General features: G+C 47.8%; 1 protein-coding gene across 6 annotated transcripts in view; it reads left to right on the forward strand.

Moving 5' to 3' along the window:
• Nucleotides 1–25,578, forward strand: part of SFXN5 (sideroflexin 5) — a 109,361-nt gene that overhangs the window by 11,312 nt on the left and 72,471 nt on the right. For 3 of the 6 annotated variants that reach the window (XM_021699089.2, XM_044918502.1, XM_044918503.1), the window contains exons 2-5: nt 250–318; nt 11,019–11,096; nt 24,374–24,400; nt 24,910–24,964. In XM_021699089.2, coding sequence (XP_021554764.1) covers nt 250–318; nt 11,019–11,096; nt 24,374–24,400; nt 24,910–24,964 — 229 coding nt within the window. Of the gene's footprint in view, nt 1–154; nt 319–11,018; nt 11,097–24,373; nt 24,401–24,909; nt 24,965–25,578 lie in introns of those variants that run through there. The other 3 variants (XM_044918500.1, XM_044918501.1, XM_021699088.1) reach the window with 3 other exon arrangements.

Consider the following 25,578-nt stretch of genomic DNA (forward strand, 5'->3'; position numbering starts at 1 on the left):
CTGAAGAGGACCCGGGACAGTCACCGAGTATCTTAATGGTCTTTATGAGTTGACTTTAAAAAGACTTCAGACCTTGGAAAGCTGCCCTCAGGTGACTGAGAAGCGAGGCCTCATTGGCATTCATCACGTGGGGAGTCCTGGGGGCGGTGGGACCCCAATGAGAAGGGTAAGCTGTGGGGTGTTTTCCACGGGGGCTGGAGGATGGTCTACAACAGCTGATCTGCTCTCCTCTCCCACCCCCTTCTCCAGACATCCTTCTACGGTCGCTTCAGGCACTTCTTGGATATCATCGATCCTCGCACACTCTTTGTCACTGAGGTAAGTTGTGGGTGTCCCTCTCAGTGGAGGCCCCTTGTCACTTTAGAAGATCCATGGGTCGTCTGTGCATATGCTGTATACACATTATCTCATTCCATTTGCATCTTACAGCATCCCTTCAAAGTGGATATATGGCATCATTATGACTTCATACTCTAATGAAGTTATTACCCAGGACCTGAATGACACGCTCATGACAAAAGTTCAAGTGGTACAGGTGTGTTTAAGTGGAATAAAAAAGTATCCTTTATATACTCTCCCTACCCAATTCCTTCCTCTCGTAGGTAACGTTAGATTTCCTAAGGTAGAGTTTGCCTTTGGTGTGTGTGCCGTTCTGAGTTCTGACAAGCATATGCGGTCACGTAGCCACCAGCACCACGAGGCTGTAGAACACTTCCATCCATCACCCTACAGTGTTTGCCCTACCCTTCCATCCATCACCCTACAGTGTTCGCTCCGGCTCAGTTAGACAGTTCCTCCCCTGCTCCTGCCAGCCGCTGGCCACCACTCATCCGTTCTCTGCCCTTCCTGTTCTCCTGGTTTAAATGTCATAGAAATGGAATCCTACTGTACGTGGTCTTGGGCGTCTGGCTTCTTTTCCTTAGCATTATGCTTTTGAGATTCATCCATGTTGCTGCATGTATCGGGAGTTGGTGACTTCTCTCTGCTGAGTCGTATTCCCTTGAAAGGATGTTCCAGAATTTGTTTTTCCCTCTGTTTGTCAATGAACACTTGGGCTGTTTCCAGTTTGGGGCTATGATAAATAAAACGCTATGAGCATTCTTTGTGTGGACGTATGTTTTCATTTCTCTTGAGTAAATAACTAGGAATGGATCGCTAGCTCATATGGTAACTGTGGTAAATGTATGTTTAACTTCATAGGAAGCTGCCAAACCATTGTTCAGAGTGGCTCTCCATTTAACATTCCCATCCGCAGTGTTCTAATTGCTCCACATCCTCACCATCATGTGGTATCGTCACATTTAACTTTATTGCCAAACTTATTTCAGCCATCATAAGAAGTATGTCTTGATAGCCTTTGTATGTGTAGAGCAATGCATGCACGTATAAAATCGCAGATCTTTATTAAGCACCTACTGTGAGCAAGGCAGTGTCATAAGCATTTTACATGCATTAGCTCATCAGATTAACTCAAAGCAACCCTACGAGGTAGAGATTTTTCTAAGTTCCGTTTTACAGACGAGGAAACAGAAGGTAAGTCTCATGCACATGGTGCTGGCCAGGGGTGGAGCCAGTGTGTGACGCAGGTAAGCTTGTCTCCAGAACCCTTGTTCTTAGCCAGTTTGCATCCTGTTCAGGTAACAATCCCAAGATTACTCAGCGGGCAGAGGGCCTGAGCTCCCGTGCTGGGCCCCCACCTATCCCAAGGAAAGTCATTGAGCCATGATGGAAAGAAGCACAAGGCCTTCTGGGCACCTGGGCCGAGAACAATCCCCACTGGGCATGGGAGAGCAGCCCAGTGATGTGAAATGTCGGAATTACCCTGATATGTGGTTTCCTACCGCATCTCAGTGAGGACAAAGGGCACAGGTATTTTACTGGCTGACTTCACCTGTCCCTCTGGGTCTACCACCTCTTAAGGGCAAGGCTGCTGTACTCTGGGCTCTGTCTGGATTCTCCTGAGGAGTAATCAATGTGACTACATAAAAATTTGGAAAAGCACCACGCTAGAGAAACTACTTACCTAGCCTAGGTTATGTATCTTTTTAAAGAAAGCTCCAGAATGGTGCAAAACTAGATACAATTGTAACATCAATCCCAACAGAAATGCCACCTGCTTGATGGAGAAGACCACAGAGGCCAGTGCTTAACTCAGACGATAGGTGCAGATGGTGGTTTTGAGGCATGTTGAGAAATGATGGAGGGGGACAGAAGGTCGGGAGGTACGTCAGTGCTCCCCAGATTACCATGATCAGGCAGGGGCTTTGAGGACAGATGGGCAGCTACAGGGCGGCGTGCCAGTGGTCCCAGGGGGCCTCCACCCTCCCTCCTCCCCTGTCCACCCTCTTCTCATTCCCAGAAACTTTCATTTCCTATTCTCCTTGTACCACATCTCTCTTGCATTTTGAATGGCTGCAATATTCTTGTACATCACTAAACCATCTTGACCTGTGTTCCCTACCAGCATTTGACACGTCAAAGCAACTGAACGAGTCACTAGCTAGAAAAATCACCAGTACAACAGCAATTTTGGAATATTTTTCAAATTTCTCATGTCCCCTCCCCTCATCAGCGATTTGGATAGGCTTCCCGGAAAGACCCATATCTCCCTCCCCGCTGCACCCTGGTTGGGGACTGTTTCCAGCACTACATGCTGGCCTTTTGGAAAGTTTTTGCCCATAGAAGATCATCATCTAAGCCCTAAAAACTCTGGAAGGGCCATGACTCACTGGTTCTAGTCCAGGCAGGTTGCAAGGCCATCGGCAGGGAAGCAGCGAGAAATTAGAAGTGGAGAGGAGAGTCTGTTACCTGAGGCTCTCCCGCACGAACTGTGGCACTGTCAGGAGGGCCGGACTCCCCTTCTGCTGGGCTCAGTCCACAGACTGAGACTAGAGACTCATGTCTATAGAGCACTGTTTCTCTCTCAGGGTCCTTGGCTGGTGTTCTGGGAGGGAGTGGGGGCTGCCGGACAACCCGCTGGAAGAGATCTGGACAGCCCATTTTGCCTTTGTGGGGGGATAGGTTTGTGGACACACGAGGAGGTGGTTCTGGAAGCCGGAGGTCCTTGAGGTAGAAAGATGCTGGGCAGCTTGAGCCATCTGGTGACCCGGTTCTGAGAGGCATTCACTGAGTCGATGGATAGGCTCATCTTGAAAGAGTTTTGCAGCAATTTGTTTGTCATTTGTAACTGACCAAGCTTTAAAAAGATTCCAACCCTTGTATGTGTAATGAGGTGGAGGAAATTTCATTCACCATAATTTCTCTTAGGAAGAAGGCTGTCTTTGTCATAAGAATGTCTTGAGCAAGGCTTCAGGGGAGCAAGGCTTGAGAGAGGGGGAAGGATGGTGCTTTTTTGATCCTGCCGAGAGGAGAGAAAAGGAAGAGGGAGTAACAGTGGGAAGGAGAGCAAGCATCTGGGATGAGCTGAGAGGCCAGTGGCTGGGGCTCTCTTGAGACTGGTCATGCCTACTGAGTTGTGAAAGTTGACGTGTTGTACTGTTGTCCCCTCCACCATCATTCCTGGGAAGTTGCCAGTAAAGTCCCCCTGGTTCTTGAAATCTCTGCAAGAGTAGACTATTTGGGGGGCGGATCTTGAGGGGCTGTGAGTTTCCTGTCATGGTGCAGTGTCTGCAGGATCAGACCTGAGGAAAAAAACTACCAGGAGTTGGCAGAAGTCCCAGCTTTGGCTTTGCACCTAGGTCATGGAATTAGATCTAGATCTCTAAGGGCAAAGCTGTACCAGCTGACATCGAAGTTACTTTTAATTATGGACTGAAGATGAATTTGCTATTCTAAATTCGGTAATTATTTAAGGAAATGAATGGTTGACAGGTTATCATCCTGAAGGGCAGAGAAAACTAACTGAAATATTAGTGTTAATAACACAGACTCCATATGAGTATTGGTGTTGTAATCTGAAACTGTTTGGGGTGTATTATAGGATAGAATAGATAAGGAATTATATTGAAGTTGGGAACCAGGGTTCTCACCATGGAGGTAGGTGGATACAGATCTGGAGTAGGGGAAAGGACAAAGAACTACGTGATATTGTATTGAATTGGAGGTATGGATATGAACTCGTCACACACCCACACACACACATTTATGTTTATATTTCCCAGTTTCCTGACTCTGTTCATTGAAAGGGCCTATAAGCAATGAACCTGGTGACAGTGAACACACTTAGCACTCAGATCTTGGTTTCTTTTTTTTTTTTTTTAAGATTTATTTATTTATTTGAGAGAGCGAGAATGAGAGAGAGTACATGAGAGGGGGGAGGGTCAGAGGGAGAAGCAGGCTCCTCGCTGAGCAGGGAGCCCGATGCGGGACTCGATCCCGGGACTCCAGGATCATGACCTGAGCCGAAGGCAGTTGCTTAACCAACTGAGCCACCCAGGCGCCCCCAGATCTTGGTTTCTAAATACCACAACCTACAAAAAGAAACTGGAACTTCTTGGAGAGGTGGCCAAATCCACATCTAGGACAAGGAGAGCTGCTACAGAAAGTAGGAGGGTGTTCAAAGAGTGATGGAGACACAGTAACTGGCTTGAAGGGAAACCCAGCAGTCATAATTGGGAGAGTCTGAGCATTAAGAAGAGTACAAGCAATGGTTGTAACACACTAAATAATCATAATAGTAATAATAATACATCTGCGAGTCAATAATAGCAGTAACACGAAGGAGGAGGAGAAATCCATGAATCCATAGTAATACTAAAAGTGTGGGAGAGGGAAGCTCATCTTCACCGAAGAATGTCAGCTGATAAATGTAGAAGAAAATAACCATTGTGTAACCTTCAATGAACTAACTGCCTCTGGCCAGGATCATAGTGGATGCTACTTGCATAGAGTAACAAGTTGTAGGGAAATAGGAGATGTGTCTGTTCTCAAATAAGTCTCACCCTAAAGATTAGTTAGCAAAGGGGAAAAGTTCCCTTTATAGTGAAGAGCTTGGAGGAACCCACTTTAATCAGGTGGCCAAACTTAGCATCACTAGCCATAAAAAAAAACTGACTTTGTGTGCCTTCTGATGTGATATGATTCTGGTAGTAATCCCTAAATACTGGAATATATGAAAGCCTAAAGAAGAAAATAAAAGCAACCCATAGGGGCGCCTGGGTGGCTCAGTCATTAAGTATCTGCCTTCAGCTTGGGTCATGATCCCAGGGTCCTGGGATCCAGCCCGCATTGGGCTCCCTGCTCAGCGGGAAGCCTGCTTCTCTCTCTCCTGCTCCCCCTGCTTGTATTCTCTCTCTCGCTGTCTTGCTCTCTCTGTCAAATAAATAAATAAAATCTTAAAAAAAAAAAAAAAGCAACCCATAATCCCACCTGCCAGAAATAGTCACCATTGACATTTTGGTGTATGCATATATACAAAATTGGGATGATTTATATAATATGTGTATATATATACCTATCTCTTCATATAGAATATGTACAGAGAGAATCATATGATATATATGTTTACATTTACATAACATGTATACATGATATATACTTTTTTCCATATAGCATATTATGAGCATTTCTCCTTGTTATTAAATGTTATTTCAAGATATATTTAATAACTACATAGTAATCCATCATATGATTATTCTATAATGTACTTAATAATTTTCTCTATTGTGACCCACTCGGGTGGTTTATGTCTTTTGCCATTATAGATAGTATGTTAAATCTCCCCATGTTTCTCTTTATTTTCTTTGGATAAATTCCTAGAAGTGGAATTTCTGAATGAAAGACATTTTAAGGCATTTGATATATATTGCCAAATTGCCCTGTAGATTATACCAACCTGTATCAAGATTATATCAGTTTATAGTCTCAATAATAGTGAGTGACAATGTCCTATTTATTTTTATTTTTTAATTTTTCATCGACTAAACTTTTTTTTAAGTAGGCTTCATGCTGGGCATGGAGCTCAACATGGGGCTTGAACTCACGACCCTGAGATCAAGACCTGAGCTGAGATCAAGAGTCAGATGCTTAACCAACTGAGCCACCCAGGTGCCCCTCAACTAGATACTTTTTAATTATAATGTTTCTCTACACTTTTAAAAAATTTCAGTATAATCAATATACAGCATTGGTTCCAGGTGTACAATATAGCAATTCAGCAATTCTATACATTACTCAGTGCTCATCATGATAAATGTACTCTTAATCCCTTTGAGAATGTCCATTTAAATGCCTTCTAGACAGCATCTGATATTCTAATTTTAAAATCTTTAATGGAATTTTTAACAAAAAAATACTCAAATGTCAGTACCTTTATACACTTCAAGTTCTTGTCTATCTGCATGCATTATTGGTGTACTTTTACACTGAACACTTTTTATTTGCTTTTTTCATTCATTTCCAAGTCTTCATAATTTTTTTTAACTTGATAACATATAATGTATTATTTGTTTCAGGGGTACAGGTCTGTGATTCATCAGTCTTACACAATTCACAGCACTCACCATAGCACATACCCTCCCCAAAGTCCATCACCCAGCCACCCCATCCAAGTCTTTATAATTTTAATTTATTTTTTATTTTTTAAAAAGATTTATTTATTTTAGGGAGAGAGAGAGAGAGCACGAGCAGGAGGGTCAGAGAGAGAGGGAGAGACCATGTCCAAGCAGACTACCCGCTGAGCGAGGAGCCGGACGTGGAGCTCTATCCCAGGACCCTGCGATCACGACCTGAGCTGAAACCAAGAGTCAGATGCTTAACCGAATGTGCCACCCAGGCACCCCCTTTGTACTTTTTTAAAGTCAAGTTTTAAAGTCTAAAAGTTAGATGCTTTGATCTAACACATAGGTTGTTTCCTATCTTTTGCTTTTCCAAGAAACATAGTGTTGGACCTGTCACTTTTCACTTCTGCTACATTTATTTTCTAGAATAAATTCTCAAGAGTAGGCTATCCAGGCTGGAGGGCTGAATGTTTCTAAAGTTCTTGGGCTAGCTGGACAGATTTATTTTCTAAAGGGTTGGACCTCCTGTCATGCTGCCAGAGTTCTGTTTGCCTTGCGTGGGCCCCCTGAAGGTGACCAGAGGTCAGCCACAGGGAAGGCAGAGCCCCTCCCCATGTGTCCCTGGTTTCCTCTTCCCTTGGGGCCTCCAGTGGCCTGGGGCTTCAGGGAGCCAAGGACCAATCTCAGCACAGACGTTTAATCCTGGGGGTCCTAGGACTGCTGAGAGGGAACAAGAAGGGGGCTTAAGAAGGCTGAGGGAAGACAAGAGAAGGGCTTGGGACTCTGCATATAAATCGTTATCTTCTAGCCCCAAGTCCCAGTGTTTGGGGCCACAATAAAAATGGCTCAAGCAGTCATTGTGGGCAAGGTGAGAGTGCATGGCCGTGCCTTGGGCAGGTACGAGACTGACCCAGGTGAGAACAATCAGATACTGAGCAATCAAGGCATGATGTGACCTAGGCAGCTGCCCTCCCCTCCCCCTGCCTCCCATCAGCCATCCCTGCTTCGTTCTCTCACGAACACTCCACTGCCAATTCATTCTCCCTGCCCCTGGTGCTGCTTTTCTTTTTCTCTCTCTCTTTTTTAAGTTCTGCAAGCTTTGGGACTCCCAAATTCTCCACTTTGCCTAAAGTTTAAATGCTCCAGTTTGTGTCAGGTAAGGCCTGGCTTTGAATGAGGGTAAAAAAGACCCTTCCTTTTCTTACCTGAGGTGCCCTGTCCCCGTAGGCATCAGCTTTGGGGGATGTAGGCATTGCTTTGAAATCATTGGGAGACCACCCTTTCAGTTACTGTTACGAGGATAGGATGGTCTTCCATGCTGATGTTTTGTGGAAATGGCCCAGACTGGGATTGAGGGGATTTCTGCGTTACCTCCCACCCACTCTGGGACCCTGGGCATGGAAATGCCCTTCCTTTTCTGGCCGCAATTAGTTCAGAGAGGGGGTGGCCTAGATGGTTCTATGATAGATACACGCAAAGGGGTGTTCTTATCCACATCCTGTGTGAATAGGGCACGGTCTCTTGTAATTTTGGGATTGTCAAACGAGCATCACCATCGAGGGACTTTTTGATGACTCTTTCTCCAGATTTCCTTTTTGTGTCCTTCCCTTTCTGGGTCCCTCTGTCCCTGTTCCTGTCTGGCATGGTCTCCTGCCCTCTCTGGCCGCCACCCTAACACTCCATGTCTGCCCCTTTGCTTCCTTCTCCTACCCCTCAGGGCTTTGGGGCAGGACCCTCGAGGCCAGGCTTCTCCTCTGTTCAAATTCTCTGCCCTGGAGCAGACCTCCCAGGTGCCAGTGTTTCCAGAAGGACCTTCTGGAGACCATGCCCCCATCAAATACAGGAGATAACCTCAAGGTGACACTTTCTGGCAGGTGAGCTAGAGGCAGGCAAGCCAAAGAGGGAGTCTGGGAAGCAACATGGGCCGACTCTCCCCCTGGCCCAAGGCTCTAGAGGAGCCTTTCATCCGCTCCTTGCTGCCTTTGCGTTCAGGGCCTGGCTGCCTGTTTGTTCCTGGTTGAAAAGACTTCCTGCAAAGTTCACCCACCACGGACCTCCAGCTGTCCAGACCTCTCCAGTGCCCAGGGCTCTTCCATCAAGCCTCACAATGCACTGGAGTGAGAGAAGGGCTTAAAGCAGGGAGACCCTCCTCCCATCCCTCAGGTCTCCCCGGTAATGGCCCCGTTCTCTGCCATGAAGAGCCCAGCCCCCAGAGCAGTCAGGCCTCAGGGACCTTTTAAAGCAAGTGTCCTGGGGCTTTGGCTGTCCCACAGAGGGGCCTGGAGCCCCAGCCCCTCAGCCTCTGACAGAGGGGCCTGGCTGAGGCTTAGTAAGGCCCAGCAACAGAAAAGCATGTTCTAGCTTCCTCCAGTCCTAATTTCTCAGACTTGTCTTCAGGAACTTTGGATTTAGTTCTCCCTCAACCCATGCCAAGATCGGGCTCTTTGGAACTTATTCTTGTGGCAGGAGGCCTCCCTTTGATGACTGTGTCAAATGAGATGGAGCCTGGCCAGGTTGTTATAGGAACTCGGGAGAATCCCTGGAGTGGGAAAATAATGAGAACACGGGGCCATTCACCATTCAGCACTGGAAAGTAGAGCATTCATTGTCCCGTGGCAGAGGCTGTGGCGTGAGAGGAAGCAGGCTTGGGGTGGGGAGCTTGCCCCATCACTGTGAGGCTTTGGGGGTGCAGGGGGGCGGGTTGGGGGCACACAGCAAGGGTCTGACTAAACTCTGGGTACAAAAACTAAACTTCTCATGTTGTGGCCATGTGACCTTAAGAAGTTAAAACAGTCAACACGATCCCATTTTGTTAAAAAACAAATGCATTAAATCCAGGACGAAAATCGTCCTCACTCTGTTTAAACCATTCTCACTTCTGCGGTGGTTATCTCAGGTAGTGTGTTGATGAGGGATTTAAAACGATCTTTTGTGCTTATCTATTGTTTTCTGACATTCTCTCCAAACAGCATGGGTTAGTTGCCCCACCCCCACCCCACCCCTGCCAAAAATATCCCACCAAGCTATCTCCACTTTGGAAACAGATTCTGGGAAGAGACTCTGGAATTTTGGAATTGATATGCAAACCTTTGAAGGGGGAGGGGCAGTACTCTCCTGCAGTCAGGCCGCGCCTAAGTAAGAAGTTTCCCTGCTCCCTGATGCCCTGGATTAGACCAGTGTCCACAGGTACTTCACCTGCTGGCCTGACGGGTCACGTGGTCTGACTGGCTTGTCTGGGCCCGCGGTGAGTCGGCTGTTCCTTCCCATCCTATGGGACTGCCCCATCCGCTGGCTCAGCAAACACCCTGTCTGCCCCCTGGAAGCCCTTCCTGGTGTTGCATCCTGCCTTCAGACCAGGGGGCTTCTGTTGAGGTCTCTGCATTTCCATCCTCAGCTAGCCTTGTCCTTCTATCAAAAGGGGAACAAAAAAAAAAAAAAAAAAAAAGGGGGGAACAGGGCAGCTTCACTGGGTTTCTTTACCCACACCGGACAACCCTGATGTCTGGGTCCCTCAGACATACGCTGCCTTCTATGGCTGTTGTCTGTTTCTTGTTAATTTTTTGAGGTATAGCATACATATGATAAAATGCACAAATCCCAAGTTTATGGCTTAATACATTTTGACTTATGTTTATACCCATGTAACCACCACTCAGATGAAGACATTGGACATTTCCATTACCTCAAAGGGTTCCCTCATGCCCTTTCCAAGTCAGCACCCTGCTCCACCCCCCCGCACCACCCCCGCCCACCAAAAGTAACACTATCATGACCTCCACCATGTTAGTTAGATTAGCTTTGCCTGTTTTTGAACTTTATACATACTCTTTGGCATCTGACTTCATTATGTATATCAGCCTTTCATTGCTATGTAACAGATCACCTCAAAATATAGTGGCTTCAAACACTTCAGTTCTTTTGCTCACTGGTTTTCAGTTTGGACAGGGCTCAGAGGGGATGGTTTATCGCTGTTTCTTGCGGCGTCCACTAGGGTGGTTTGATGGGGGGCAGGAAAAGTCCATTTCAAGATAGCTCACTTGCACGGCTGGCGAGTTGGTATGGACTGTCAGCTGATAGCTCAGCTGTAGCCATGGGCCAGCGCCTCGGTTCCTGTCCAGGTGGGTCTCTCCATATGCTGCTCGGGCTTCCTTACAGTACGATGGCTGAGTTCCAAAAGAGCGACCATCCCAAGAGAACAAGGTGGAAATGCAAGGCATTTTTGTGACATAGCCTCAGAGGTCACATAGCCTCACTTCAGCCATACTCTATTGGTTGAGGCAGTCATGAAGGCCTGCCCAGAATCAGCGGGAGGACACATAGACTCTACCTCTTGAGGGGGACGTAAGAAGGTTCTAGAAGAGAATGGGGCATGGCAGATATTGGAGTGTCCATCTTTTTAAACTGCCCAATAATAGTCTATAGTATTATCCGACCACTGTCATTTAGCCATTTTCCTATAGAAAGACACTTAAATTGTATCCTTCTTTATTGTTTGCAAGGGAAAGAGTTGCAGGAGCCTTGGATCTGTGCCCCTCAATGTCTTTTTTCTTTCCTCTGCAGAGACGTCTGAGAGAGGCTGTGCAGCTGCTGGAGGACTACAAGCATGGGACCCTGCGGCCAGGCGTCACCAATGAACAGGTAATTCTGCTGGAAGTGGGGGGGAGGGGGCAGGAAGGCGGCAAAGTCACATCCCCTTCCCTGCAGCCAGAACCACTCTCTTTCCTTCATTATCCACTTCTATGCTTCTACATAGCCATGTGGACTTCTGGCTTTTTGGAGGAGACATTCAGTTCTCTCCCATACCCTGGGTCTCGTGGGAAGCATGGAGGCTGAAAAGGCAAGTGAGACCCAAAGGCAGTAGTTTCCTGGAGCTGATGTGTGTATCTCTTCCCAGTTCCACATTCAGTGACGTCACAGTGGTAGCTTGAAATCAGCCATGTGGGAATATTTCTACCATGGAAATTGGCAAATGCTTCAAATCAAGACTTTCTTCCCAAAAGAACTGATTTTTAAACATTTACTAGTATACCACTACTCAAAAGTTCAGCTTGAGGATGGGAAAGACAAGAGAGGATAGTGGGGATTAGGCTAGAATACTAATTTCATTTTTCTTTTTTTATATCAGGTAGGAACGTGAACTAGAGCTAAGTGAAATGTTAATGGTTGTGTTTGGTTTGAAGGAAAGGTAGAGGGATGCACTGTAGGGCTACTTTAATGATTATAGGGACTGATGGTTAACATGCCAAAGTTTTTCTTTTTGTTTACAAACTTTATTTTAAAATCTTTTAAAAAATTAATTAATTTTTTTTTTTTTCAAAATAATATGTGCGCAGGGGCACCTGGGTGGCTCAGTCGGTTAAGCGTTTGCCTTTGGCTCAGGTAATGATCCCAGGGTCCTGGGATTGAGCCCCGAATTGGGCTCCCTGTTCAACAGGGAGCCTGCTTCTCCCTCTCCCTCTGCTGCTCCCCCTCCTTGTGCTCTCTTGCTTGCTCTCTCTCTCAAATAAATAAATAAAATCTTTTAAAAAAACCACAAAAGTAATATGTGTGCATAGTTCAAAAAATCAAATAGTACTAAAATACCTGAAGGAAAAATAGTATGCTGCCCCCATCCCTCCTCAATTCCCATTCCTTTTCTCCAGAAACAAATACTTTTAGCTATTTCTTCAGATAGAAATCCATGTCGAACTAATGTGCTTATCTATAGTCCTATTTTTCACCTAGTTATTTTGTATTCAGCTGGATTCAACTGTCTTGTTATTTACCCCCATTAAAAAACACACGTCTCTTCCCCATCCTCATCACTCTCCCAAAATAGTTATTATGGATTTGGGGGTTTATAGGTATTCACGATTCACATTATTACAATGATATAAATAGCATTTACTAATTCTTGTTTTCTCTCTTGTTCAACTTTATGTTTTACCTGGAGTTAATGATTGCCTCAGTTTTTCACATTGGCATGGTCTCTACCTCTTACTACATCCTCTAGGAGACTTTTGATATTTTCAGTGCCTCCTTTCAATCTGAAAACTCCTGTCCTTCAGTTCCCTTTTCCCCTCTGAAATTTTCCTTTCTGGTATCCAACTCCTCCAGCTCCAGGCCTTCCTGTTGATGTACACTTTCATTTTGGTGGAAGACCTCTTTTAGTAGCTTCCTAAAAAAAGAGTAAATGGGAAGAAAATTGTGAGTCCTTTTATGTCTGAAAATTAATTCTGCACTCAGTGTTTTTTTTTTTTTTAAGGATTTTTTTTTCTTGGCAGGGGGACAGAGAGAGAGAGAATGGGGAAGGGGTAGAGAGAGACTCTTAAGCAGGTTCCATGCCCAGTACAGAGCCTGACGTGGGGCTTGATCCCACAATCCTGAGATCATGACCTGAGCAGAAATAAAGAGGCAGACGCCAACCGACTGAGCCACCCAGGCACCACTGCACTCAGTCTTAATTGACAGTTGGCTGAGAAGAAAATTCTAGGTTGACAGATATTTTCTTACAGAATTTTGAAGACATTGCTCTATTGTCTCTCACGTCAGTATAGCTTTTGGAAATCTGATACATTTCATTTCTGATTCTTTGCAAGTAACCCATTTTCCCTCTTTGGAAATCTTTAGTATGTTCTCTATTAAATTTATTTCAGAAATTCCACAATGCCATCTCTTTTTAAAATTCATTATTTTGGGTTCCTGGTGACCCCTTTTAATTTGAAGACTCCTACTCTCAGTTCTGGCAAATTTTCTTATACTGTTTCTTTGATAATTTCTTCTTATTCTGCAATTCCTATTAGTCAAATATTCAGCATTTTAGATTGACACTTAGATTGTCTTATATTTTTTTCTCTTCTCTTCCATCACTTTGTCATTCTGTGTGGCTTTGAAAGAAATTTCCCTGAGTTTATTTTCAGCATACTGACTGAAATTTTAACTTCAGCTAGTATAATTTTAATTTCCAAGAGCTCTTTGATTGTTTATTTTTAAAATTCTTCTTAATAGAATTCTTTTCTTGTTTTGTGAATACAGTAGCCATCTTATCTCTCTGCATTCTGGAATCCACGTAGGGAGAGGAGGCTGGAGTCCCAATATTCGCTTTGCAGACTTCCATTAATTTCCCTGCTTTGAATCTCACCTACTCCCATCCTCCACTGTGCTGGTGTTCCCAAGTCTGGGATCACTTGGGTTCAGTTTCTCCAGAAGGCTGATAAACCTCCAGCATCTGGGGAACACAGGTGAGAGTGGTAAAAGTCACCTTGCTATATGGCAAAGACCTTGGGATCTTACTGCTTTGAGGACAGACTTTTAACCAATTCCCTATGTTTAGCCTTATGATTAGCCCTTTTTTCCTAAGGTTCCTGGTCCCTCCAAGTCCTGAGCTTTGCTGGTGTTTTGAGGGCAATGGACTGGCTCTTTAAGCATGCGCTCTGCAGGCACTTAGGGGATGGTCTCTTCCTCTCTACTGGATCAGTTACTAAAACTCTACTTATTTTCCATCCAAAACCATGTAGCTGTCCCTCCTCTGCTGTTGTCTCCTCTTCCATTCTTTTGGTAACTCTATGAGGCACTTCCCTTGCCTTCTAACACCTTTAGGTGCAAAGCCCATGCTGAGGCTCTGGGCTGCCAACATGACACACTAGTGCTTGGCCGAATGTTCCTGGGGTAGGTGGCTTAGCCATCAGCTCTCCCCACCCCAGTTCATTTAATATGTATTTATGGAGCACCTGCAGGCCAGTTTTGGTGCTGGAGCCTGGGGGAGAGAACAAGGAAGAAAGTAGACAAAAATCTTGCTTCATGGACCCCCAGAATCTAGGGAATGTTTGTGAAAAGCCATGATACTGTAGGAGAGCAGAGGAAGGTGTAACCTGCCCAAACTGTTTGGAAGAGATTCTTGCCTGAGATTTGAGGGATGAGAAGGGGCTGGCCAGGAGACGCCGTGGGTGGGAGGTGTCCAGGTGAGGAGGCACATCATGAGCAGAGACAGCAGGCCCTTCCAGGGGAAGTCCAGATGAATGTGCTCCACTTGGCCACTTGAAAGGAGGGCAAATGTGTGAGCTGATGGAGCACCTTGGCCAGACGTCCTTGTGCAGTGCCCTGGGGGGTGATGAGAGACAGGACAGTGCTGGCTAGACAGGGTCTATCTTCAGGCATCTGTGCTGCCATTAGGAAGGACAGGCCGTGACCAAATCATCCCTGAGCACAGTACTTCCCTCTGGCATGGGCACTGAGGAGCCTCGGTTGCATGACCTGACATGCCCTCGCTAGACCAAAGTGGTGTTCAGACCTCAGCAGTTCCTCTTGGACCTGTCAGGGGTGAGTTCAGCCCCCCAGCCCTTCCTCACCCTGCGTCGGCTCCCAACCCAAGCACCCTCTAGCTGAGGTTGGCCTCTTGAGACTCCCTCCAGCATCCAGAGTTTTTGGCAAATGAGGCCACATTTCTCCTCTCTACTCCCTTCAGTAGCTTAAAGTTGCCTGTCCTGTTTCCTGGGCCTCTTTTGTTTTCTGTGCTGAAAGCCCCTATGTGCCTCCAGGGAGCTGGGAGGAGGGGCAGTGGGGGGGGGGCGGATCTTGGCATTAGCCGTGCTTCCCAGTTCTGGCTCCTGTTGGTGATGCCTGCAGTGTCCATCTGGTGGGTGGGTAGCACAGTGCTCTAGGTGTGAGCCTGCTGCTCGGCCCCCTTACTAATCAGATCCTCCCTCTCCCTCCCTTTCTGGTCCTCCTGGCTCTCCAGAGCATCAGGGATTGGACGATATGGACTCAGATTACAATGCTTCCCCAACTTGGGCCTCCTCTACAAAGCTGCAGCCCCTCTGGCCTCCACAGACAGGAACCGGGTGGGTGGGTGATTACATATAAGCCCAGGGTTTGGGGGAGCCTCAGCAGTCTAGAGTTAACGATGGTCCCCCATTCCTGGTCCAGGCCGGCCCTGCTCACAAGTCATGTCCAGGCCCAGGGTGGCTCTTGATCTCAGCCTGGACAGCTGCCTCATCTGCCCTGGGCTCTGTGCCCACTCTGACGTCCTTTTGCAGGCATGTGGATTGGAAGCCCGTGGCTGCCTCCTGACGCCTGCGGGCCTGTCCCCATGTCACGGGCAGCACTGGGTAACCTGCCTAGTTTGTTATCTAACCCGGCCTCCGGTTATGCCATCTCACCAGCGGGTATACACAAGTGGATTGCTAGTCTGTTCACACCTGATGGCCTTTGTTTGGTCTTCTGTTAGTGGGTGGCTGATACCTCCTCCAGAGACTGTTAACTTGTTAAAAGGTTGCTATACCAGTGAAAAATTGTCCTTAGGATAAAATAAAAATAAGTATAATTTACCCTTTGGGCTTGACAAGTAGAAATTTGATGTGCTGGGAGCCCCAATAAAGACTGTAGCTCTCAGTTACACAACAAAGCCGTAGATGAGAGCAAAAGGGTAAGCATAGGCAACTGAACTAGATTTCTGGATATTGACCCTGCTGTGGGCACTTTATATGCCGGGGTGTTGCTGCGGTGGTTGGGTGTGCATGGAGATGGGTGGGGTTAAAGGTGAGAGACTCCCTCATGGTAATGAGCCACCACTCACTTGGTGCTTACCGAGTTCCAGGCATTGCACTAAGTATTAACACTTTACACGTATTTCAGTTAATATTCACAGGAACTCTCTTTGGTAGGTGCCTGTATTAACCCCATTTTACAGGAAAGAAAACTGAGTCTCAGAGAGGTTACATTTCTTACCTAAGGTCCCATAGCCAGGTAGATCCAATGCCCATCTTTCACCTAGTACTTGAAGGTGGGTTTGGAAGGGAAGGGAATACTCTGTGGAGTGGACCGATGTGTGCAAACACGGGAGGCAAAGGAGCTTGGCATTTGTGAAGGTCTATAGCCCAGTTACACCTGTGCGGTTCACACACAGTTAGTGCAGGCCCCGGGCATCTGCTGAGCATCCTGTATGTAGTAGGTGCTCTGGGTGGTGGGCCTGAGGGGGAGATGAGCACACCCCGTTGCTGCCCTCCCGCAGCCAGCTCCCAGCACAGATGAGGTGACCACACAGAGGCGGGCGCTAAGGGCCAGGCTGGAGGCTAGGCCATGTGACGTTCATGCCAAGGCAGGTAGGAGTCCAGCAGGGAGAGAGTCTTGAGAATGCAGGGGGTGAGGAAGGCCTCATGGAGGGGACACAAGTGGTTGGTGTAGTGTGTAGACAGAGACCTGCTGCAGTGAATGGGACCAGAGGGAGAAGTGGAGTGGAGTGGAGAGAGAGATGGGGTCAGGGGAGGGAGAGGAGCAGGGAGGGAAGATGGGACCAGAGAGAGGAAGCTGGAGAGGCAGTTGGGAAGTTACCGATTGCACAAGTGTTTGAGACCCAGGTAGAGATGCTTGATGTGCTGTATGGGGCAAGGGGAAGCTACAGGAAGCTCTTGAGCAAGGGAGTAGCCTGAATGCATCCTGGGGTTGCACTGGTCTGAGGGCCAGGTGGTTGTGGGAGGGTAAGTGCCGTTAGGGAAGCCAGCTTGGAAGCTCCTGGAGTGGGCAGGAATGAGTTGAGGAGGTCTCTGGGAGCCCCTGTAGGCTTCTGAGTGCAGTTCTTGCCCATCATTCCACGTTCCCCTGGAGCCGGGGACCCGCTTGCCTTAGTAAGTGCCTACTCTGCACCCAGCATAATCCATTGGTCGCCCAGGGGCCCCACGAAGGGTGGATTCTGCCAGCAACCTGCCAAGGAGAAAGGGCAGCTAGTGTCAGAGATCCTGCAAGTCTCCTCCTCTGGCAGAGGGGAAATGGGGTCAGCTGTGTTTGAGCTTTGCTGAAAATAGCAGAGAAAATACCGGGGAATTAAAAATACTTGCACCCCAAATCTTCTCTGGGTGTCAGCAGCTGGCTGAAAGGAAGGCTTGGCTGACACCTCCCCTTCCTTACCCTGACCCCTGGCCTCAGGCTTCTGGGATCCTGGTGAGGAACCGACCCGTGTGGGCTAGCCACAGTCTGGCCCTTATGGTCAGCGTAGGACAGGCCAGTGAGCAATCGTAGCTGAAGCATGTGTAGGATGTGCTAGGTGTTGCACCGGGTGCTGTGGATGCATCTCTGGGCCGGGGCATTGCGGTGGCCTCCTGGGGGGTCTCTCTATTCTACCTGGGCCCCTCTGTGTACTTCCAGTACAGCACCCAGGGTCATCTGTGAACATATACATTATTTTATTTGCTCCTTGGTTGCAGGGTTTCTCAGCCTTGGTGCTCTTGGCATCTGGAGCCCGATAATTCTTTGTTGTAGGGGCTGTTCTGTGCACTAGGATGGTTAGCACCATCCGTGGCCTCTACAAACTAGATGTCAGTAGCACCCCCACCCCCCAAGTCATGACAACCACACATTGCCAAATGTCCCCTGGGTGCAAAATCACCCTTCTGTAAGAACCACTGCTCCAGAAACCGTGTAGTGTCCCTGCTTTCCACTCAGAGTAAAAGCCACAGTCCTTAGAAGGGCCGTTCCTCTGTGATCTTGTCTCCTACTACTCTCCCCTTATTCAGTCCACGCCAGTCAACATTGGCCTCCTGTGCTATTCCTCAAACATGCTGGGCATGCCCACTTCTGCCTCAGGGCCTTTGCACTGGCTGTTCTGGCTGCCAGAACAGTCTCCCACCAGATATCTGCATGACTCACTCCGTCCTTCAAGTATTTCCTCCAGTGTTACCTGAATGACAACTACCCTGACTCCCTTCCCTGCTGCTGTACCCTCCTCCCCACTGCCACCACACACGCACCCTCTATCCTTGCCCTGTTCCACTTTCCCATGTTTCCTGAAGCACCCACCTTTCTAACATAGCAGAGAATTTACCTATTATTTTTATTATTTTTAGCTTATTGTCTGTTGCCACTAGAATATAAGCTCCATGAAAGCAGAGATTTTTGGTCTTTTTTATTCACTGATGTATTCTTAGTGCCTAGAGTAGAGCCCAGCACATAATAGGTGCTCAGTAAATATTTGTTGAATAAGTGAATGAATTTTCTTTAATCTTCACAATAACCTTGAAAGTAAGTATTCATATCCCCATATTACAAATGAGGAAGCGGAGGTGCAAAAGGATTAAGTAAATTGCCCCAAATCACATGGCCAGCAAGTGGGCGATCTGGAATTCAAACGAGGGTTTGACTCCCAGGTCTGCCCTCTTAGAGAAACTGCATGTATACAGGAGAAATGACTGCTGCTGAACTAGGGGGGAAATGTTCTTTCTCCTTTTAGGAATCTGTAGGATTGGGGGGGTGCCTTCACCCCACATAGACTTGCATATGTACATGTTACCTGGGAGTAACCATGGCAACAAAATTAATGGTAAGGAGTAATGGGATTGGCCCAAATGATAAATTAGGAAGGTTTTTTTGTTTTGTTTGTTTTATGGAGGCATCCTTTGCTTTACAGAAGGATCCCCTTCGGCTCCGTTTAATTACCTTCTGGAGGTTGTTTTAAATAGGCTCTGTCTCTGCTGCCTTTAGAGGTTTGGAGAAGCAGCTTGGAAGGAGGCAGAGGGGAAGGGGAGTGAGCCAGACTGGGGGCGGTTGCTCCTCCATCTGGGGTCTGGGTGCTGGGGGTATGCCCTGCTCCGCCCCCAGAAGGCGGGGCTTTTCCTTCTGTAGCATGTTTGGGGCCCACCCTCTGCCCCTCCCCTGGCCTCTACACTGGGGTTCTAATAGGTTCAGATGGCAGCTCTGCTGAAGCACTGGCCATTTCTGAAAGCATCCAACTTCTGCATTGTTCCAGCAACCTCTCACCCAGACTGCTCCCCCCGCCCCCACTCTGTCCTCATTGCCCACGCTGAGAAACCAAGCAAGGTCCAACATCTCACGTCCACACTGGTTTGTTGCTGCAGTGAGTAAGGTCCAAAGGATTGGGGCCACACATTTTTATGTTCCGCAAGAGGCACGGAGGGACATGGGCTGAGCCCAGAGGAGACATGCCATGTCGAGGAATTTGCAGGTTAAAGGTTGAGGAATTTGCAGGTTAAAGTGTAGCTGCTTCCCAGGCTGAAGAGATGCCAGGACTCTGTCCTAGATTCTCAGTGTGGTTGGACTGTCCACTGCCCCTCTTTTGCTTCCCATCAAATGCTTTACAGCCCAGGACGATCCTCTCCTGTAACCTGTGTGCAGGACTGGCTTGTGAAACATCAAGCTAGCAACCAGCTCTTGGCTTGGGGTTCTGCTGCCATTCCTGCCTCCAGCATCTGACTCATGGGTCCAGTGGGTTCCAGGGAAAAGCCCAGACCCAAGGTGTCCTTGTCCTATCTCTCTATGGGCTGGGTCTGGCATCATCACACAGGAAGGGGCCCTTCCTGCCCTTTCTCCTGACTGATTAAGTAAAAAAAAAAAAAAAAAAAAAAAATCTAAGCCTAAGGTGTGCAATGGCTTGCACAGGAGACCATGCACATTAGTGGCTGAGCCAAAACCAAAATCCATGACTGACTGTTGTTGCTGCAGCCTAGAGATGGATGAGCCCAAACAAGATCAGGTCATGTGTAGGAATTTTAGTTTAAAATGGAGATATCCCTCCCATCTCACCTGCCTGCTGAGCTGGGAGCATTGCTGGATGTCACAAACACTACTTTTGGTTTCATTCCTTCTTCTGTATCATGGGAGGCGATTTCCTATAATCCCAAATGGCTTATCTTAGTTAGGGTTATACTAACTGCTGTAACAAAGAGATCTCAAAATGTACCAGCTCAAGTAAGTTAAGAAGTTTCTTTCTCTCCCATCAAATAGTTCAAGTTCCAGGTGGGCAGATGGCTCAGCTCCACAGGATCACTCAGGGACCCAGCCTCCTTCCATCATGTTTCTCCCCCATCTCCTTGAGCTGTCTTCCCAGCCTGGGCTGCAGCCACGCATGTGCTCCGGCTTGCAGGAAGGGGGCAAAAAGCATGGTTGGGGGGTGGCAGTTGCTGGCCAGGGAGAGGCCCATCTCTCTTCCCCTCAGATGCCACTGGGGGACTCAGGCACATGGATGAGCCTAACTGCAGTGGAGGCTGGGAAATACAGCGTGGTAGGTCGGCCACCTGCCCACCACTGTTCTATTATTTTGGAAGAAGGGGACATAGATTTTGTTGGACACTTAACAGTCTGTGCCATAGAGGTCGATAAAGAGTTTAGAAGTTGTGCACCCTATTGCTATTTTTCTAGTGGTTACTCTTAATTTTTTACTGATTATTTTGAATGGGGAACATACGAACAATCTACAGACTTCTAAGCTATAAAACGAGTAGAGGATAAAAAATAAGTTTCCCCAGTTGCTCCCCTTCCTCTCCCTAGAGTAACCTTTAGTTTCTTCTGTATCCTGCCAGAGATTTCTGCATACATTTATCCTTTTTCTTTACATGCTGATGGTATGATAATGATAAGTTTAGGGAAAGTCACTGGAGCATGGTCATAATAGTAAAAGATGGGACAGTCACTAAAGGACAAATCCCATATGATTCTACTTATAGGAAATAGCTAGAGCGGTCAGATTCACAGAGAGTAGGATGGTGGGTGCCAGGAGCTGGGGGAGGGAGGAATAAGGTGTTAGGACTTATTGGGTACAGAGTTTCAGATGGGGAGTATGAAAAGGAGGTGGATGGTGGATGGCGGTACAATGATGTGAATGTACTTAATGCCACGGAGCTGCCACTTAAAAATGGTTAAAATGGTAAATGTTCAGTTATGTATATTTTTCCACAAGAAAAAAAAAAAAGATGGAAAATAGCCTAAAAGTCCACTCATAGGGTACAGTTTACAATATATTCATTCAAGGTTTCTGTTAGGAAGCGGAGGACTGCTCTCTGCGCCCTGCTATGGAAAGATCTCTACAACATGTAGGTGCCTAAAGGGACAGAACAGCATGCACCGGTGTGCTAACATTTAGAGACAGGTGCAGGTGGCGGTCGAGAGTGGGGATTCGGGAACCAGACTGCTAGGGTTCAGATCCCAGTGCTGCTGTGGGACTGTGGGCAAGTCATGTACGTTGTCTGTGCCTCAGTCTCCGTATCTATGAAGTGGGGGGTAGACTACCTCCTGCCTCATGGGGTTGTTGAGGAGATTAGATAAGTCAATATGTACAAAGCCCTCAGAAGGACGTCCGACACATCACGCTTGTTCGCTAAATGTGAATGAATGAGTGAGGATGAATGAATCCGAGTGAGAGGTCATGAGCTGTCATTCTGGCTCTGCCCGACACCTTGGAGGTGACTCTGCGCTGTGGTTTCCTCACCTGGCCTATAGAACAGGTTTCCAAGGGTGAGAATCAAATAATGGGAGGGAAGGTGCTCAGCCAAAGGGAGAAGCATGGAGTTAGCGTGTGAGGCTTTGTCGTCGCTCGTCTCCGTGGCACCAGCCTGCCCGGGGCCGTGGGTGTGGTGATGTCATTGCAGGGTGGGGAACACCTCTGTAGCTCTGGGTCCCTGGCCTGGCCTGCTGACAGCCTTACTGAACTTCTGCCTTTGCCGATGAGCAGCATCCGCCTGCTTCTCCCATCCCTGCTCCTGGCGGGGTGGGGATGGAGGGGGCAGTCCTTGAACCTGAGGGGCTTGGATGTGCCCATGGGTTGCCAGCACTGCGCTACTCAGCTGGACTTGGGCAGGAGGGGAGCAGCAGGTGCTGGTGAGGGGCATTAGCCCCCGGCTGCAAGAAGGAGTTTCTGGGACCCCAGGAGGATGTCAGCTAACCCTCTTCCTCTTCTCGCGCCTCAGGCCTGGCAGTCACTCGGGCCAGACCAGACATCGATCTGCTCCGGAGGCCCCTGGAGAGTAGGGAGAACACGAGCCTGGAGGCCAGGAGGCCTGGGGGCCCAGCTCCATCCTGCCACCAGCCCCTAGGACCCTGCTGAATTACTTGGTCTCTCTGAGATGAGTTCGCTTGTCTGAAAATAATCTGTCCACCTCACAGGCGTGTTGTAGGGGTAAGACAATAGAGATGAAGTTGCTTTGAAAAATAATTAAGTCCGTTAAAAAAATATATTGCTCATTTGAATGACTGCTCTGTTTTAGGCATTCATGGAACATGTTCTGTAGGCTGAGTATTTTAGATATACACATCTCATTTAAGCCTCTGTGTTAGTCAGGGTGAGCCAAGCACTGTAACAAACAACCCCAGATTTCAGGAACTTACACACTAAGGTCTGTTTCTCTCTCATGTCAGAGTCCAGTGCTGCTTGGGAACTGGGCACAGGCCATCGTCCAGGACCTGGGCTCCTTCACCTCATGGCTTTGCTGCCCCACCAGCCTCCACTGGATCCTTCCTCCCTCCCTCCCTTCCTCCCTCCCTGCCTTCCTGCCTCCCTCCCTCCCTCCCTCCCTCCCTTCCTTCTGAATTGTATGAAGAGATCTGCATGGTTTTTTTTAAAAAAATCTTAATTTTAGAATAGCCTTGGATTTTCTGTGTGCCCAGCACTGTGGGAGATGATGGGTGACAGCCTTGGAAGACAAGCTCCTGCCTCCAAGGAGCTGGACTTAGAAATAGGAGATTCTGATCCTGGGTGGGAAATATGGGGTGTCAGGAGTCTGCACAGGGCCTGGGGTCACACCGAAGATGGTGCTGGGATTGGAGGCACTTTCTGAGCAAAGGGGATCGGCCTTTTATTACTTTGTTTTACCTCTTTGCTGTTACGCTCTGACTTACCTTCTTTGGCCAACAGCAATTCTGCATTTGGTTTTTCTCCCTTCAGTCCCCTTTTTCCATAATTATTATTTTTAAAAAATTGACCACTTCAATCTTCGTGGTCTGGAATCACAATCAAATATGTTTGAAATGTATCTAAAATAAGGGTAATTAGGGTGTGAATTAAGGGTTGAAGGACTCTGATGTGAGTAAAATGCATAAATGTGAATTCTTCAATCTTATGCTTCTGTTTCTGCTCCCTGGTGGCCTTCTGCAGCTTAATTTATATTCCAGATGACAACAGTGCCACAAAACTGAAGCATAACTGAACCGTTCTGTTGTAAAACTAACATCAACTGCTGGCCACCTCCTCCCTCTCACCTCATACCTTCTTGCTCCTTTAAAAACGCACTGCCTTTGCTTTGCCCACATGTACATTTTTATTCACTATGTTTTCTTGATTCTAAAAGTTTCTCTTACCACATTTTAATGTCTCTCAAATGGGATGAGTCTTTTAATGGATGGAGGTCTTGGGATTATGTTAAAGTTTTCCTCTCGGTGGCACATGATAGTGCGTCTTAGGATCGCTGATATCTTAGACTCAATGAGATACAGTGTTTATATCATTTGAAGGAATTAGCAATGGTTCTGTCCATCCAGCCTGTCTCCCACACTGTGCTGGAGAGAAAACCTCACCGCTTATTTGAAAGCAACTTTCTTCTCCTTGTAACCTTCTTATAACAACCACAACAATAGGGATCATAATACCCACAGCAGTCAGCCGCGGTCAAGCACCTACTCTGTGCCCAGCGCTGCTCCAGGCACCTTTCCTATACCTCTTCCACGATGGTGGAGGCACCACTATTACCCGCATTTTACAAGTGAGGAAATGGAGGTTCAGAGGAAGGAGGGGCAAAGCCAGGAATCCAGGCAGTCTGTCCAGCTTTGAAAAATCCGTGCTATGCTGCTTCTAGTGATTCCAGGAGACGTACTCAAGTGTCTTCATTGAAACCTTAGAATTAACTAGAAAATTGCTGGAAGAATTTTTCAAGTAATTTTACAGCGTAGCCAGAATAGAGAACCCCTGGTTTGGATGGTCTGCGTGAGATCCCCTGGTTCTGCTGTCCTGGGATGTCTGATGCCACAGTCCCAGGGAAGCTACCAGGCCTGGGGGCACCAGGACAACCTGAGCCTCTTATGCCCTTTGGAGCTGGGTCTCTTGGTTAAAAAATGTGGCTTATGAGACCTTCAATTGATAAATGCTTTTCATTTTTGTCCTTTCTTTTCTTTTCCTTTTTTTTGTTCTTTTTCTTCTCTCTCCCATCCTTCCTTCCTTGCAGCTCTGGAGTGCACAGAAAATCAAGCAGGTAATTCAGTTTTGGATTTGTTTCCTTCCCTTGCCCTGCCCTGTCCTGGGGATCCACAGCTGTGCTGCTCAGCCTTTCCCCTCCCATTAGCCCCCAGCTGCCAGCCCAACTGCCTTGCCCTTCCTTCCTCCCTAACACGCGGGGCCTCAGTTTCTGACTGCCGGAGCTCAGGTCCCTTGCCTTTCCCTGGGCCCCTGAACTCCTTCCCTGTGGGGTCCTTCTACAAAATGCTTCTTACATGCCTACTAAATACTAGGCATGGGGGACAGAGGACCTGCAAGGTAGACTCAGTCCCACTCCCCTGCGTTCAGCTTTAAGTGTGAGTCAGGAAAAGCCCTGTTGGTGGCCCATGTTTTGGTTTTCTCTTGCCTTGAATGATGGGAAAGGATTGACTGGCCAGTCCTTCTGGGGGAGCTCTCCTTTCCCTCCTTCCTCCGTCTCCCATCCCCCTGTCTGCTCCCCCACCGCTCCTCACAGTCACCCTGTGCCTTGTTCCCTGCTCTTGCTAGGCTATTCTACACCCAGATACCAATGAGAAGATCTTCATGCCCTTTAGAATGTCAGGTAAGCCCGTGGGACCCTTCTGATTCTGCCTAGCCTCGGGTACTTACCATGGTCACAGCTCCGGGAGCATCCAGATGTAGCGAGCTGAGGAAGGGCAGAACCTGTGACACACGTGGCCACATTTGCACCTGCATATTCACCTTGGCTCGACCTTACAGACCTCTGGCCAGGCCTCAGAATCACCTCTGGGGCTTTAGAAAAAATGTGCCTGTCTGCTTTCTCTGCCTGAGCAGTGGGGGTGGGGCGGAGGCCTCCACAGGGGAATGTGGCGCTCCCGCCCCGGTTACACAGTACTCACTGAGCGGCAGCCTCAGGGGTGACCCCGGATTCCGGCAAGCCCTGCCTTCTGTGAGTCACTCCTCCCTTACCTACCTGTGCACACTGTGCTCTTTCCTTCCAAACCATGTTCCCTTAAAGGCATTTAAGCCCCAGGCTCCCCTCTACTCCAGAATGCATGCACTGCATTTGCACGAGTGCCCACACGGAAGGTGGATCCCCATTCTGTGGAGACCAGTGGCAGAGGGGGTGGGGTGGGAGAGTGGCCATAAGATCCCTGCGGCCAGGAAGTCCCCGCCCTGTGGTCACCGGAGGGACAGCTCTGTATGCACGAGCTT

The sequence above is a fragment of the Neomonachus schauinslandi genome, chromosome 10 (assembly GCF_002201575.2).
Source record: "Neomonachus schauinslandi chromosome 10, ASM220157v2, whole genome shotgun sequence".
In the NCBI taxonomy this organism is placed as follows: domain Eukaryota; kingdom Metazoa; phylum Chordata; class Mammalia; order Carnivora; family Phocidae; genus Neomonachus; species Neomonachus schauinslandi.